We start from the raw sequence: 16,200 nt of genomic DNA on the forward strand, positions 1-16,200 counted from the left end.
TGCTGGTTGTTCAGTGGGCAGAGATAGTGCAGTGGTCCAGTTTATACGAGGCGCCAGGAGATTGAACCCTCCTCGTACAGTTCCATCTTGGGACTTACCAACCGTGCTAGGAGACCTACAGACCCTTTCTGTCAGCCCTGCTTGCCTGGAATTCGGGCCTAACGACTCCAAGGTACTGAAACCAAGGCTGGGTTATGTACATAAGGTGCTCTCCACTCCGTTCAGAGCCCAGGCCATAGTGCTTTCCGTGCTTCCCCCCTCGACGGATGACCAGGAATTGTCCCCGCTCTGCCCCGTCAGGGCCCTGAGGGTATATTTCCTCATTCAGGAGATCATAACAGCTTTTTGTCAGCTTCGGTAACTGCTCTAAAGGTCGCCCTGTTACGAAGCAAAGAATCTCCAGGTGGATAGTGGATGCTATCACCCTAGCATACTCCTCCTTGGGGTTGCAGTGCCCCATTGGAGTCAGAGCCCATTCCACCAGAGGCATTGCCTCTTCCTGGGCATGGTCCAGCGGGGTGTCCATTTCGGAAATTTGTGAGGCGGCCGGCTGGTGCTCGCCGTCCACATTTATGAGGTTTTACAACCTGGACGTACCCGCCTTGCAGGCCAGAGTCCTTTCTGCTTAGTTTGCGGCTTCCGGCTAGATAAGCTTTCTCAGGGATTCACTTGACCATCTTTGCTCAAGTCCCTCCTTCTCTTGGAAGGTCCATATTATGGGCACTAAGTGTCTACTTACGGGATGACACCCAGGCCATGGTTGACCCTGGTGGCTCAGCCTGTGCTTGGTGTATTTTTAACTCCCCTGGGTCCTCCCACGGGAGTTACAGTTTGAGTTGTTCCACATCATAGCACGGGCTGATTGTACTGGTTCCCATACAAGCGTCTTACGACGCAGTACGAGTGAAACATCGACAGGGAATGTACTAGATTACTATCGTAACCGCGGTTCCCTGAGATATGGGAACGAGGACTGCGTTCCTGGCCGTGCTATGAGCTGCACACCTCAGTCGCTTCATTCGAAGAAATCTGAGTTGCGGCGGCGAAGCAGCTCTGGCGGGCTGCATAGCCATAGGCTCGCTCATTGGTTCGATTTTATAGCACTTTACGAACCAATGGACGTGCAGTTTCACTGCGTGATTGAAAAGGCTTCAGTGAAGAGGAAAAAATAGTTTTTCCCATACAAGCGTCTTACGACGCAGTACTCGTACCCATATCTCAGGGAACCGAGGTTACAATAGTAACCGAGTACGTTTTTGCACACACAGCTTTACAATCATTTGAAGTTAGTCAATAATATATGGAAGATGAAATAAATACATATTTTCATAAATACTTATAAATAATTATATAAATAAATACATGTAATAAATCATTAATTTAATACATTAGCAAATAAAATAAATATATTACTTTTTGAACTAATTAAATGCATACATTTATGAATTGTTTGAAAATTAAAATACAGTTTCCTAATGGGTATTTTTAATTATTATGTACATTTATTTATTTTTCTCTTTCTTTCTTTCTTTCTTTCTTTCTTTCTTTCTTTCTTTCTTTCTTTCTTTTCTCTAATTTTAATTTAAGTTTTATCCTCCATAAATGCTTTTTAAAATGCAAAAAGACATTCCAAAGCTTGATTAATTTTATTGAATTGGCACATTGTCACATTGGTTTCTAGTTTTATTATTTTATCTGTTTAAATACTGTTATAATGTGCACATTTTTTAACACTAGATCAAATGACCTGGACAGACTGCATGGATGCATGACTACTAAAAAACTATATTTCCAGTTACATTTTCCAATTGTAAAAAATAAATTTAATTAATTAATTTATAAAATTCAGTATTATTTATTTTGTGTGAAAAAAAAATCCAATAGCAGAAAAAGATCAACTGAATAGTGTTACAGTCTACAGGATTTAAATATTTTATTTTTTTCAAATTACTTTTCACTTCTTTGTGTAAAAAACATTTATAATGAGAGTAAAATTACTGAGTGCACCTTTAGTATCACCACCTTAATTGAGATCCACTTGCTTTTGCACAAGATAAATACTACTCTGAATGAAATCATCTGATAACAGCCTCTTAAATAGCTTCAATGCAATTAGCTACTTTTTTGTTAGTGCAGATCAAGAGGGCAGCTTAACATTTAAAGGGACAGTTCACGAAAAATGAAAATTCTCTCATAATTTACTCACCCTTAAGTTGTTACAAACCTGAGTTTCTTTCTTCTGTTGAGCGCAAAAAAAAAAAAAAAACACTTTGAAGAGTCTTGGAAACTAAACTGACTGTAGTCAATGACTTCCATAGTACATTTTCAATACTGTGTAAATCAATAGCTACCGTCAACCCTTTGGATACCAACATTCTTCAAAATATTTTCTTTTGTGGGTGAACTACCCCTTTAATGACTTTAAATTATGAGTAGCACATGCACAGTCTAATATCTTTTACACACATATTTCTTCTTTCTCAGACAGGCAAACAACAAATTTGAAGACTTTGACACTGGATTGACAGCAAGACAGATGTGAAAAGGGATTTCTGACCAATGCGATCACTTCTAATGCTGTGGAATACAACTTCCCAAAACACACCAAGGAATAATCATCTTTGTTTTAGATAGTATGCTCATAAACGAAGGCCACACCCCCTCCAGCTCCTCCTCAGGGGGCTGAGCCAATCAGCAGAGGTCATGGGCCGACGGGCAGCTGACGCATCCAATGCGGTGAAACTGGAGGTGCCTCTTGCTGGTGGGCGGGCTGTCCTGTCTCAGAAATGGGGCCCTTTGTGCAGCGTTGGCGTCCAAACGTCACCGGGTCTCCGCTCGCTTCCGTCATTGAAGAAGAGGACTCCAACAGTAAGTACGGCCAACGGACCGACTGCCGAAACCATGTCGCTAGACCGGGTGAGGCGTTGTGAAGTCAACGGAAGGCACGTCGTCAAGGCAGCTTCCAGGAACCATGTGGCACAGTACAGGACGTCCCAGGAGAGTGAGGTGTACTGTCAAATCAAAGCCAATCCAGACCAATCCGAGCAAAGAGGGAGTTTAAAAAGAAACCCTCGGTACGTTAATGGAAGTATTGTTGCGCCCGAGGTGGTGGGTGGAGTTTTTAGCGAAGGGGCGGAGTCTGAGGAAGCAAGGCGGCAGAGTCAAACAATGACACATGAATGTAGGCGGGGTCAGTCGCTGAAAGGGGAGGCGGCCAGGCCAGCCACCGGCTCGTACAACACGCCCCCTCGCCCCTGTCGAGTGATGACATCATCGCCCAGACTGTGCACCAGCTGTGGGCGGAGACAGTGTCAAGCCCCGCCCTGCATGGCGCCAGCTTGTCGCAAACGAGCCGCCAGTCAGGTTCAAGCGAGCATGACACTTCCGACCCCACCGCGGAAAAGCTGTTCGCCTCGCTTGCAGAAACAAAACTCAACAGTTGGACAGCCAACGTATGCGCAAATTTCCAATCACACTACGCAAAACGCATGCTCCACCCCTTCACAATCCAACAAAAAAGATGCGAAAACAGAGGCATCGACGCAGTTTGAAAAACCCAATAATGACTCGATGACGCACAAAACACAACACACGCAAACACGAGTCAAAACAGAATCAACCGCACAACATGCATCGCAACACGCAAAGGACAAGTGTGCAACTACGCAAACGAACAAATCTGCCACATCTAAACCGACTGGCTGTGAGTCCCAAGCCACACCCACTCCTCCACCCAAGAAAGACTTGAAACCAATACAGGTCAAATGTAAACCAGCACCTCCGGAGCTTCTGATTGGCTCAGGGGCAGAGCCTAAACCACAAACCCTGCCCCCTCCTCCATCAGAACCTAAAACTGAGAAGGAAACGGACTCTAAAGACATCCACCCACCTCCAACAGACGATATCCCACAATGCAACGGTGCACCTGGCGTTCTACATGGACTGCTGCAGAATGTAGAAGAAAACCTGCTGTATAATCAGGAAAAGATCAAAGTTCTTCTCAATGTCATTCAGGATCTGGAGAGGAACAAAGCAATGAGTGAAGGGTGAGTAAGAGTGAGAGATTAAGGCTCTGGAGTTCATGAAAGCGTGTTTGATTTGTGATTCCACACTTCCATCATCCCATAATTCCCCTGGTAACTGATGCATCCTGCGGCAATGCCTCGGGAATCTCAATCATCAATGGGACATCGACCCCCTACCGATCCCAAACTCTCTCTCTCTCTCTCTCTCTCATTCCTTCTCATCTGATGTTTTATTTTCTGTCTCATCTTCACTGCTACACCTCCTAACGCATTTACACCCTTTCTCTTAATCTCTTAAGAGTTTCCTTCTCTTTTTTCTCCTCCATCCACATACACACGGTTTCATCAGAACTCTGCTTTGATTGAAAGCTCAGATCTGTCAGGATCGATCAGGGAAGTGACTGTTGTATGTTTTTAAGTGTTCATTTTCATTACATATTCAAGGACATTCAATAGAGCTCTGCATGTCTGTGGTATTCCCGCTGGCCTTGATTTTATTTGTTGTGACACAGGACTAAATTCATTTTTGTAGTTGAAGAAAAACTCTCAAGTTTCTATATGCGGTTTCAAGAGTTTTTAGCATTACAAAATAGGACTGGAGCAACATTCCAGCACTTTCAATTCATTGGAAAAACAATAATTCAATAGAAAAAACTAGACAGATAGACAGACGGACAGAAAGAGATAGTTTCATTTATAATGTACTTAGTATATATTTTATATATATTTAAATGTATATAAGTATATACATGCATATACTTAATTATATATATTTAAATATATATAATTTTCTTTGAAATCTTTGTGAAATATATATTTGTTTGCATAATATATGTGTGTAGTCTGTGTATATTTATTATGTATATATAAATACACACACATACAGTTTATATTTAAAAAAATATTTATGTATTTACATGTCTATACTTATACTGTATTCATATAATTTATATTATAAATAAATATATTTAATATATAAAATAACATTTTTCTGAAATATATACATGCATGTGTGTGTATTTATATATACATAATGAAGTAAAGTAACGTGACATACAGCCAAGTATGGTGACCCATACTCAGAATTTGTGCTCTGCATTTAACCCATCCAAATTACACACACACACACAGCAGTGAACACAGACACACCTTGAACACACACCCGGAGCAGTGGGCAGCCATTTATGCTGCGGTTGCTCAAGGGCACCTCAGTGGTGGTATTTAGAGCGATGTACGTTCACTCCCCCCGCCTACAATTCCTGCCGAACCTGAGACTCGAACTCGCAACCTTTGGATTACGATTCCAACTCTCTAACCATTAGGCCACAACTTCCCCAATTTATTATACAGTACATAGCAAACAAACATGCAAACAAAAACATGTATTTTAGATGAGATTAATCGCAATAAATCATTTGACAGCACTACTTATATTATATAATTATATAATTTATATTATTTAATTAATAATGTAGTTAAAACTAAATTCATCATATAAATATAAATGTACACAAACTGGACTGAAGCGTAACAACAAAATCTTTAACAACTAAAACACAGGCTACAATAAGAGCACCTCTTGTGTCATTATTGAAAAGAAGACACTTCTTTGTAATACCTGGAAATAACAAATAAAAATGCAGACGTGTAGGAAGAAACTCTTTGTGGGTGGAAGTGGCATGGAAAAGCACAGACCTCTAATTTAATGTTCTATGTGAATCACATGCTTAAAGTGTGTGTGTGTATGTGTGTGAGTGTGTAAGTGTGTGTGTGTGTGTGTGTGTGTAGGTCTTCATACTTTCTTGTTTTTTCAGGCGTTGTTCTTACAGAACAGGTCAGGACATCAACAACTGTTCAACCTGCCAGAAAACAGCCTGCATTATATACAGGTAAACACCACCACAGCAGTCTACTTATGTCTATCATATCATATTTTAGCCTTTTATGATCATTTTCCTCCTTGTCCAAGCCTTACAATTAAACAGGCTGATTCTGCTACTGCACAATATGCAAATGACCTCTGCTGTGAATGGGTAACCTTCACATTAACAACAGATACGGTACTCGAGTACTCAGAACTGACGCAAACATGAAAACACATTAATTGCATGACTTTTATCAACATCAAGCATTTCACACTAATCAAAGCCCAGTAACAACCACCTGCAAAAATGGCAAATTGGAGCCTTTTTAATTTTGTGAGTGGTGTTTTTGCTATTATGTTGGTTAGAGGCTGACAAAACCTCACTTTACACGGTGACTCTTTAGACTTTCAGCAACAGCGCTCAACGCTGCACAGAGAGCATTAGCGGGTGTCACACAGGACATGCTGTGCTAAAAAACAGGTCGACGGTGATTGAATTGAGCAGAACACAGGAGTCTAAAAGCCATGTTAAAAATGCAACACTCATGCAGAGAGATGCGATGTAACATCTGAGACATCCGTCTGATGCATATGTACTGTACATAGTACAGATCAACTATAGTATGTTGAAGGCATGTAATAGATTGTGTGTGACAGGTTTATCAGCAACATTTTGAACATGTTGACCATTTAGAGGCCTTATTTATGTACCTGATACAGTAGGCTTCATAGGGTTAAAACTAAACTCAAAAGAGCAAGAAAATCCATTTTCCATGACCCATTTAAAATATTATAAATCGTGCGCAGAGCCATATCTGAGTTATGTGTCTTCTGTGGGGCAGAAACAGACAGAAATTCACCAGGAGACCATGAGAATGATTTAAGAGTTGCTTCAATATCCTACGGCAGATCAAAACATCCAATGGCCAGCAGAAACATACGAGCGTCTACTCTACTCAGAGGAAACAGATTGTTTCAGTCTTAATTGGTGCCTCTTTCTAAATCAAGCATCATTGTTACCATTTATCATAGACGCAGGAAAAAGGAGAAATCTTTAAGTTGTCAGTTAAATAGATGAGTGTGTGCTTTTGTAGGTGTGTGATGTATTTATTAGAGTCAGCTGGTTTATATGTTTGTTATAATCAAGGGACAGTTGAGCTCAAGCTCCCATTCAACTGTAATGAAGCCCTGAGGGACACACACACACACACACACACAAACACACGTATCATAAAGCCAGAAAAACTGTGAACATTTGCGATATCCCTCCTGTCACACAAACACACACATTCAGTCAGCGCTGTATGAAATTCCCTTGACTCTGTTATCTCTCTACCTTTCTTTCCTTTTGGGATAAACAGGATCATTATTCCCAAACTAAGAAGAGCTAATCGCACACTAATACATGTTTCCAGCACTCACACTGACGTAAAGCCTCAGGAATCAATTAAGAGAGATGGATTTCCTATTGAAGTTAAATCTTATGACAATACGGTTGAGAAAAGCCAGGATCACACACACACACACATACATACATACAGAGGTTCTGTTCCAAATGCTGTCAAGCTGCTTTGCTGTCTACATAGGCAACTTCGTTCTAAGGCAACATCCTAACTAAAGTGACTGATTCAGAGCACACTAAATAGGCAGAAAATCTGTGTCATACAAACAGTGTTCCTCATATGAAATGCACAGTATGGGCTTAACAAGTTTCTTTAATCTACTCGATCATGCAAGCATGCATTTATTTGTTCATGCATTTGTTCATTTGATCATGCATCCATATATTTGTATAAGCATCCATTCAGTTATATTCATTAATTTGCTAGCTCATTCATTCATGTGTTTATGCATTTATGCTTTCGTTCATTAGTTTATATGCTTATACATTCATTCATGCATGGATAAATTTGTTCATGCATGCATTCATGTGTGCGCATGCATTCGTTCCTGCATTCATGTCTTCGGTCATGCATTGATGTGTTTGCTCATGCATTCAAGCATTCATTTATTAGTTTAAGCATTCATGCATTCTTGCATCCAATTATGATTTTGTTTATGCATTTTTGCAATTGTGCATTCATTCATGCATTTGTTTATGCGTTCATTCATTAGTTTGTGTTCATACATTAATTCATGCATTTATTACTTTGATCCTGCATGCATATATTTGTTCCTGCATGTTAATGCAATCATTCATTTGCTTGTGTGTTCATGCATTCATTCATTAGTTGATGCATCCATTTATGCTTTCATTCATGCATTTGTCCATTCATTCATTAATAGAGGGTGCATTAAAGCTAACATTTCCACCTTTATACTAGAGATAATGTTCCAAATTCAGAACAGTTTTTACTGTAGCAATATTTTTTATGGACACTTGAACTTAGCATTTACAGTCTAATTGACTTGGCTCATTTCAAATGCAATAAGCAACATCTGCTAACACCCTGCTCAAGGGTTCATTAAAAAAAGATTGGTAGCGTTAAAAAAGTTGAAAACTTGGATTTTTGTTAAACCATTAACTCCAGTATGAAACCTGAAATGTTAGCTTTAATACAACCTTCTATAGTGGTCGAGAAAGAAGCATTTCTGCTTGTTCCGCTGTGTTGTTAAATTAGATTTTCAATTTAACTTTTGTTGTATTGTGCACTACAGGGCCACCACGTCAGACACAAAACTTCATAACAAAATCACACTACAATACAATAACTTTAAACAATGCATTTAAGACAAAGTAAAAAGTAGATCTCCTGTCAGTTTCAGTGAAGGCAGGTCAATATCCAAAACTGTCAAGGTCATGTTTCAATTAGATTCAAATTCGCACTAAAGTCAGACAATAGTAAAGTTTATTTAACTCACATACCACACTAAAAACTACTTTTTAGTCTTCTTTCATGAGTCATCAATATTACTGCCTCATTTTCCCAGAAGAGAAAACTAGTTCATTTAAATTGTGCAATTGTGTCTCTTTTAAAAATGAACTTTTGTCAACTTGGACTAAAAGCTACTAAACTCTGGATTTCAAGCCATCTTTAAAAATCCAGAGCAAAAAAAGCTAAATCTGTGCCAAAAAAAAAAAAATCCTTTGGGTTTGCGTTCACGGACGCAGTGTGATTTGTAGCGCTAGATTTCCTTTGACTCATGATTTCTGGCAGATAATATTGATGATTAAGATTTCACTCCATCTGAAAGTGCAGACTCCAGCTTTGAGCTTTCTGACTGAGTGAACTCCATTTCCTTAAAAGATCCGTTCATCACAAATTCTGCTTAACTTCTTTATCTCTCTCTTTCTCCCTGAATTGATGCCTCATCCTCAAGGGACGAAGAGAAGTTGAAATGGGCTTGGTTATAATTCTCTTTAAAAAAACAGAAATGCACACTCTTTTTCAACATTTTCTTTGCCCGTGCAAAGCTCAGGTGGCTGCACAGCAGTTACTAGTCCGAAACAAATGACCCTCTCAATGAATCATTTATGTCTTTAGCACAAACATTATGCGACAAAGTTTAATACTTAGATTTAAAGGTCTCACTAACACAGAGTTCGACCAATAATAATAGCGATGCAAGCACTACTGATGACATAAACAGCATAATCAATTGCACAGCTAAAAAAAAAAAACCCAGTGAGGATGAATTTGCATGGTGCACTGATCATATACATGTAAATGTGTCATCTGGATATGCAAATCAGAGACATCACCTAGCAATTTCTAGTGACAAATGACACCCTCTGAAATGACAGCAACACTGAAAAACAGATTTACAGCCGGCAAAAGCTGTCGAGTTTCAAATGCAATACAGAACTAGATTTGCATATCCTGAAGAAAACAGCAGAGCCTGCATGGCAACAAAAGGCGAGTTTGAGATTAAGGCTTTAGTTCTGCTTGTGAAATGCTGCATCACAGATGCTTTGCTGCTATTGTGAGACTAAGCATCATGTTTAATATCAACTGAGCATAAAATCTGTGCTGTATAAATGCAACTAAAGATGCTTGAAATATGGAAGCTTGTTTTCACCATGCAAATTTTGTATCTCACAATTCAGACTATTTTCGCAATTCTAAAAAAGTCAGAATTGCAAGATATAAAGCCAGAACTGTGAGAAATAAAGCCAGAATTGAATTGTAAATTATAAAGTCAGAATTGCAAGAAAATTGTGAGACAAAATGTTGCAATTACCTTTTTTATGTTTTCATGGCAGATATAAACTCAGAACTGCTAGATATAAAGAGTAAGAATTCATATCTCAGAAAAATAATTTTTTTCAAACTTGCAACTGAGTTTAGGGTAGAGTGGGGGAAAACACCCCCTTAAGGTGGGTGCCAAGGGGGCATTTTACCCCACCTATGGGGCAAAAAAACACCCCCATGGGTGGGGTAAAATGGCCCCCAGTCTGACAAAGCAATTTGCTTTAAACATTTACAGCAAAATCAATACAGGCAGTATTAGCTTAAAATTAAAAAAGAATATAATCAATAATTATGAATTACAAAATGATAAAAAATGTTAGATGCTAACTGGCTAGCTAACTAGCTACCTGAAGCTAACTTGAGGTCATTTTAAACATAAAGTCCAAATATTTTTATTCAAACAACTAGTTAGAATACATTTGATGGAAAAACAAAGGATTTGATGTTCAGAACAGAATAACTACAGTAATTGCCCATTGCCCCCTGGGGGGCATTTTATCCCACAGACTATGTTTGAGAAAAAAATGATGTCATTCTGAAAATATAATTATATTTTTCTTAAATAACACGTACTCTCTATCTACAGGCCCTACTGTTCTCATATCATATATAACTGTGATGTTCTACAAAACAACAAGCTTTAAAACACTTTTTTTCTTACAGCTGAAAATGAGATCATTTACTGTGAAATCTATTTTCTCTCCGGTACATCACCAGTGGAAGCTTCATGGTGAAAACTTCGAAATCACTCTCGTCAATGTAGTCCATAGTTACATTAAAAAATTACCTTGTCTTTATCTTGTGGTTATTTTCAGTGGTGGAAATGACTCTAGTTTGGAGGGGGGGGGGGGGGGGGGGGGGGGGTAACAATGGTAATTTTAGATTAACTTTCGGATGTATTTAATCATAAAACCATTTATAGTCTATGAAAACATTTATTAACAACTTATGTCATATTTTCTCTAAACCTTCTTGTACATTAAGATATTAAAGATATGTTGTGTTTGAATTTGTACATCTTATAATATAATTATTATTAATGACCTTTTGTATTTAATAAAAAAATATATAAATAAAACATTGATTAGTGAAACGAACAAATGATTTCTTAAAATATTAGAATGATTGTCTCTCAATGATTGTTAGCTAAGCCCTCAAAACACGTCTTATTTAGCGGTACAGTATTGCATGATTTGTAGATTATATTTAATAGTTTACACTTTGCAAAAACGTTTTCAATTAGTTTTAAAAGGTGACATTACATTACTTAAGGACTCTACATTAACGTTTCTTTTCAGGAGCACTAGTGCTTCTACTTAAAAAAATAAAAAAATAAATTAGGAACACCTTCTGATCAATGACAGAAATGAACCTTACTATTATAAGATGATTTTTGACTCCTTAAAGTATTTTTTTAAACCTTTGTAATGCCATTTTTAACTTTATTAAATATATGTCATGTGTTGTGCCAAAAATAGATGTATTAACTTTTTGTCAAAAAAATAAATCAATTAAACAATACGTTCATTTATGAATGGGTCATTGAATCATTGACAAGATTCATTCATAATCAAAACAGCGCTGTGTTTGCTTGGAGATGCGCAGCGGCTCAGCTGTGACTTTATTTCATCAACAAAATAGTTCTCAACAGATCTCAACAAGTGTTCCTAAAATGTAAGTCGCTTTATATTAACTTTTGAATAAAATCAATAATGTATAAATCTGTTGTATTAATTAAATTTCACATTTGCAAACTCTTTATAATCATTAAGTTCATTGCGATCTCACAAACTTATATTTTAGTGAATGAAGCTTTCTACACTGCAAACTGAATCTATTATTTCAACACTTTGTTTGTTACAATGAATGACAAACTGCAGTCTGCTTTCACGATCTGTGCTGTGAGTAGCAGCATGTGCAGCAATAGAGAAGCATTTCCATTGGCTGCAGTCTGCTTTTGATGGCCAATCAAAGACGGCATTGCCCAGCCAACCATAGACACAAATATCCCGCTACATTTTGTTTAGTCTACATTCCACTAGTCTTTTGAATGGATAAAATATAGAAATCACTTTAATTTTCAAATAAATCTAACCAGTTGGAAATAAAACGCCGTCCCCCCTCGAAATTCACTCCCTGGACTCCCCCCCCCCCCCCCCCCCCCCCCCCCCCCCCCCCCCCCATTTCCAGCCCTGGTTATTTTGGGAAAAACAGTAGGGGGGCGTTTTCCCCCACTCTACCCTATTTCTAGCAGTTATGAATTGTGAGATAAAATGTAACAATTACCTTTTCTAGTTTTTTCATCCCATAGCAGAAACAAGATTCCATATTACACAAATGCATTAAAAGAAAATGCAAATCAGTAGTATGAAAGATGGCCAGTTGCAATAATATGATTTAGAACAGAAACTCAGTAGCATAGTCCCTGCGGGATGGGTGTATTTTCCATACAGTGTCCTATAACAAGCTGTTGTTGAACACACTTTGTTTATCGCCGTCTGTCATTATGGGGTTTGTTAACCTTCAGTATATTCTCTGTCAGTCTGTATTAGTCTCTCGTCCCTTTACCTCCATCTTTTACTCATCACGCCCCCTCTTTTTTCTCTTTCTCTCAAACTCACTTAGTTGCTGGGAAATTGCAGGCAGGAGTGTGGCTACACTCTAAATAGAGGGCATAACCCTCATACACACATTCTCATGCTGTTAGATTGCGGTCCGATGAAATGGTCAGAATCTGTGTATGTTTCGCCGTTGTGATAATAGTTCATGTCAGTGGCATTGGCTCCAGAAGTATTTGTCTCATTCATTTATGCACTGGGATTTAAAAAGAAATGTCATCGTAAAGGGTTTTAATCCTTGACCCAAACAAACCAGCTCTGAGATAAAGCAAAATATTAATAATTAACTTTAATTTTAAAAACAATAAACGTATGTGAAAATTGCAAAGATGACAAAGACTGTGTATTGAAACTCAAAAAGAACTGCGAATGACGATTTTAAAAGTTTGTGTCAGCAAGACTTTTTTTTAATCAAGAAATTTATATTTTTAGTCAGCAAGAATGCATCATCAAAAGTGAAAGACATTTATGATGTTATAAAAGATTTATATTTCTAATAAATGATGCTCTTTTGAAGTTTGTATTTATCAAAGAATCCTGAAAAATAAAATGTATCATAGTTTGCAGAAGAAAAAGGCAACACAACTGTTTTCAACATTGATAATAATAAAAAATGTTAGGCAGTGAATCATTATAGAATGAAAACTGAAGTAATGATGCTGAAAATTCAGCTTTGAGTTCACAATTTTACTGCTTTTACTGTATTTTTAATCAAATAAATGCAGCGTTGTGAGCAGAAGAGACTTCTTTCAAAAACATTATATGGTGGATCTCTTTTTGGAATTGTGAGATTTTGGCTATTAAACATGATTTTTTAAAAAGTCCCAGAGCAGAAGCAGCTGCAATGATTTAACTCCAGAGCTCACAGTCGGTGTCTCTTGAAAGGTTTATATATTATCATTAAAAATCAATCTTTCAATGGAAAAAAAATGAATGAGACTTTTACTTCCAGACTGCTGTGCTGTGAAACTTGTAAGAAAGTGAGATAAATGATGAATTGAGCAGAAGGAAATAGAGAGCGAGGAACACAGAAAGACAGAGTGAGAGTTTGAAGAATGTTTCTCTATTTATGTGTCGGTTTGAGTTTAGTTTTGTTTGTTATTTTGACACGTATCGTATTGTCTTCATGTTCATTTCTATGTCCTAATGTATGATCTGCCAGAACAGATGATGAAAAGAATGTTTTTGTTTTTCCTTCTCTCTTTCATCAGGCACAAACTTTATTCACAAAAACAAGATACATATAAAAAAAAACTTTAGTTGTAATTACTGCAAATTATAGAAATTTGCAAAAAAAAAAACTCATCCTCAGGCCATTCAAGATGAAGATGTATTTGTTTCTTCTTGGGAACAGATTCGAAGAATTTGTAGCATTACATCACTTGCTCACCAAAGGACCCTTTGCAGTGAATGGGTGCCGTCAGAAACAGCTACATTAGTCCAAACAGCTGATATAAACATCACAATAATTCACAAGTAATCCACACCACTCCAGTCTGTCAATTAATGTCTTGTGACTTGAAAAGCTGCGTTTGTAAGAAACAAATACATCATTAAGATGTTTTATGAATCCTCTATCCATAATATTGCTTCCTCCAGTGAACAAGTCATCTCCGCTGAATCATGAGGGAAATACGCCCAGATGAAGCACAAAAACAGACTAAAGCAGCTCTAAACAAACATGTTGGAGGATTTTTATGTGAGAGACAACAGGTGATGAACATTTTCACTGAATGAAGCGTTATTATGGATTATGGACTCATATTTTAGCCAGAATAAATAGTTTAAAGTTTGTTTCTTTGTTTAAACACATAGTTTTTGGCTTCACAAAACATTAATTGATGGACTGAAGTGGTGTGGATTTCTTGTGGATTATTGTAATGTCTCGTTCTGACGGCACCCATTCACTGAAGAGGATCCATTGGTGAGCAAGTGATGCAATGCAAAATTTCTCCAAATCTGTTCCCATGAAGAAACCAAATTATGTACATCTTGGATGGTCTGAAGGTGAGTACATTTTCAGCAAATTTCAGTAATATGTGCATCTCTCATTGCATAACTGCTATTTTTTTATTTTTATAATTAATTTTTTCCTAATATCTATTTCTGTATTTCTAGTGTGGAGCACGACTTCCGTGTGCAGGAGGGAAGATTTCAAAGCATTCTGGAAGCCTTGGATGAAGCAGAGTACGATGTTCCTGCCCCAGTCCCAAAGCCCGCACACATACGCCCTCGAACCAAGAGCCGCGTCAAGAAACTGCGAAAGAAGTGTTTCTGGTGGCTGTAGAGAACCACCGCCATGGAGATCTACTGCAGCTTAGAATGCCACAGAAGTTTGTTTGCATTCATGGAAAACGCCACCAGCATCACCGCTGTGGTTATTATGTCGAAAAACCAAACTTGTGGATGTATATGCTTCATAACACAGTCCAGGTTAAAGGATTTGTTAAAAACGTTACTCTTACTGAATGGATTATGCTTTGAAATATTTGTTACATTGTGACAAAATTCTCAAAGCCACGGCTGAACCAAAAGCTCATCAGACATCCTGAAAACTTGAGGACAATTTAAAACCCAAGGAGACCCACAAGACCTCGCATCTAACCAGTCAATAAATCCCCTTCATAGTGTCTGACAGAGGCAGAACGCAGTCAATATCCCTCTTTACGCTGACGGACGGAGTGTTATCCTGATGGAGATTCTCTGTCTCATCTCCTCGTCAACGTTCTCTGACCTTTGTGTGTGGATGGCTTTCGTCCCCGACTAATGAATGTCTAGCGCCTTGTTCCCAAACCTAACGATCTGCCTACCTACACAGCATTTTAAGTAACCGGTAGTTGAGTTCCCCATGCGGAGGCAGCTTCAAATTAGGCCGTCTTATAAGATGCTTATAAGATTGTCCTTAATGGAAAAATCCAAGTTCTTACACTTACTGATTAAACAAATAGTTCACCCAAAAATGGAAATTTGATTAAAATGAACTTACCCTCAGGCCATTCAAGATATAGATTAGTTTGTTTCTTCACTGGAACACATTTGGAGATATGTAGCATTACATGACTTGCTCACTAATGGATCCTCTGCAGTGAATGGGTGCCATCAGAATGAGAGTCCAAACACTGATAAAGACATCACAATAATCCACAAATAATCCACACCACTCCAGTCCATCAATTACCCAGCAGGCACACAACGTCATAAGACATTGATATTTGGTGAAATTTTTGTTGCGACATCGGGTGACCAAAATTCATTGTCAATTCAACGTCTAATGTCAATGTTAATTTGATGTCCAATACTGACATCAGCTGATGTTGATATTTGTTGTTTTTAGGTTGTGTAACCATCAATCCAACATTAAGTCAACGTCAAATTGGCATCGAATACTGACGTCAACCCGACTTTTATTCTCAACCAAAATGTAACGTCTGTCCAACATCAAACTGATGTTATATTGACGTTCTGTGCCTGCTGGGTAATGTCTTGTGGAGGGATTAAGA

General features: G+C 37.9%; 2 protein-coding genes across 2 annotated transcripts in view; one reads left to right on the forward strand and one right to left on the reverse strand.

Annotated features, from left to right (window-relative positions):
• The window catches only part of dock2 (dedicator of cytokinesis 2), a 121,477-nt gene that overhangs the window by 39,617 nt on the left and 65,660 nt on the right, over positions 1-16,200 (reverse strand). The gene's annotated exons all lie outside the window — the stretch shown is intronic.
• LOC306883499 (uncharacterized protein) lies at positions 1,576-14,987 on the forward strand (the record flags this gene model as incomplete). The annotated part of the gene is made up of 3 exons (XM_079438793.1): positions 1,576-4,046; positions 5,840-5,914; positions 14,819-14,987. The coding sequence occupies exons 1-3, from the start codon at positions 2,704-2,706 to the stop codon at positions 14,985-14,987; spliced, it is 1,587 nt and encodes a 528-aa protein (XP_079294919.1). The 5' UTR covers positions 1,576-2,703.

This window comes from Barbus barbus (genome assembly GCF_936440315.1).
Source record: "Barbus barbus genome assembly, chromosome: 17".
Taxonomy (NCBI): Eukaryota; Metazoa; Chordata; class Actinopteri; order Cypriniformes; family Cyprinidae; genus Barbus; species Barbus barbus.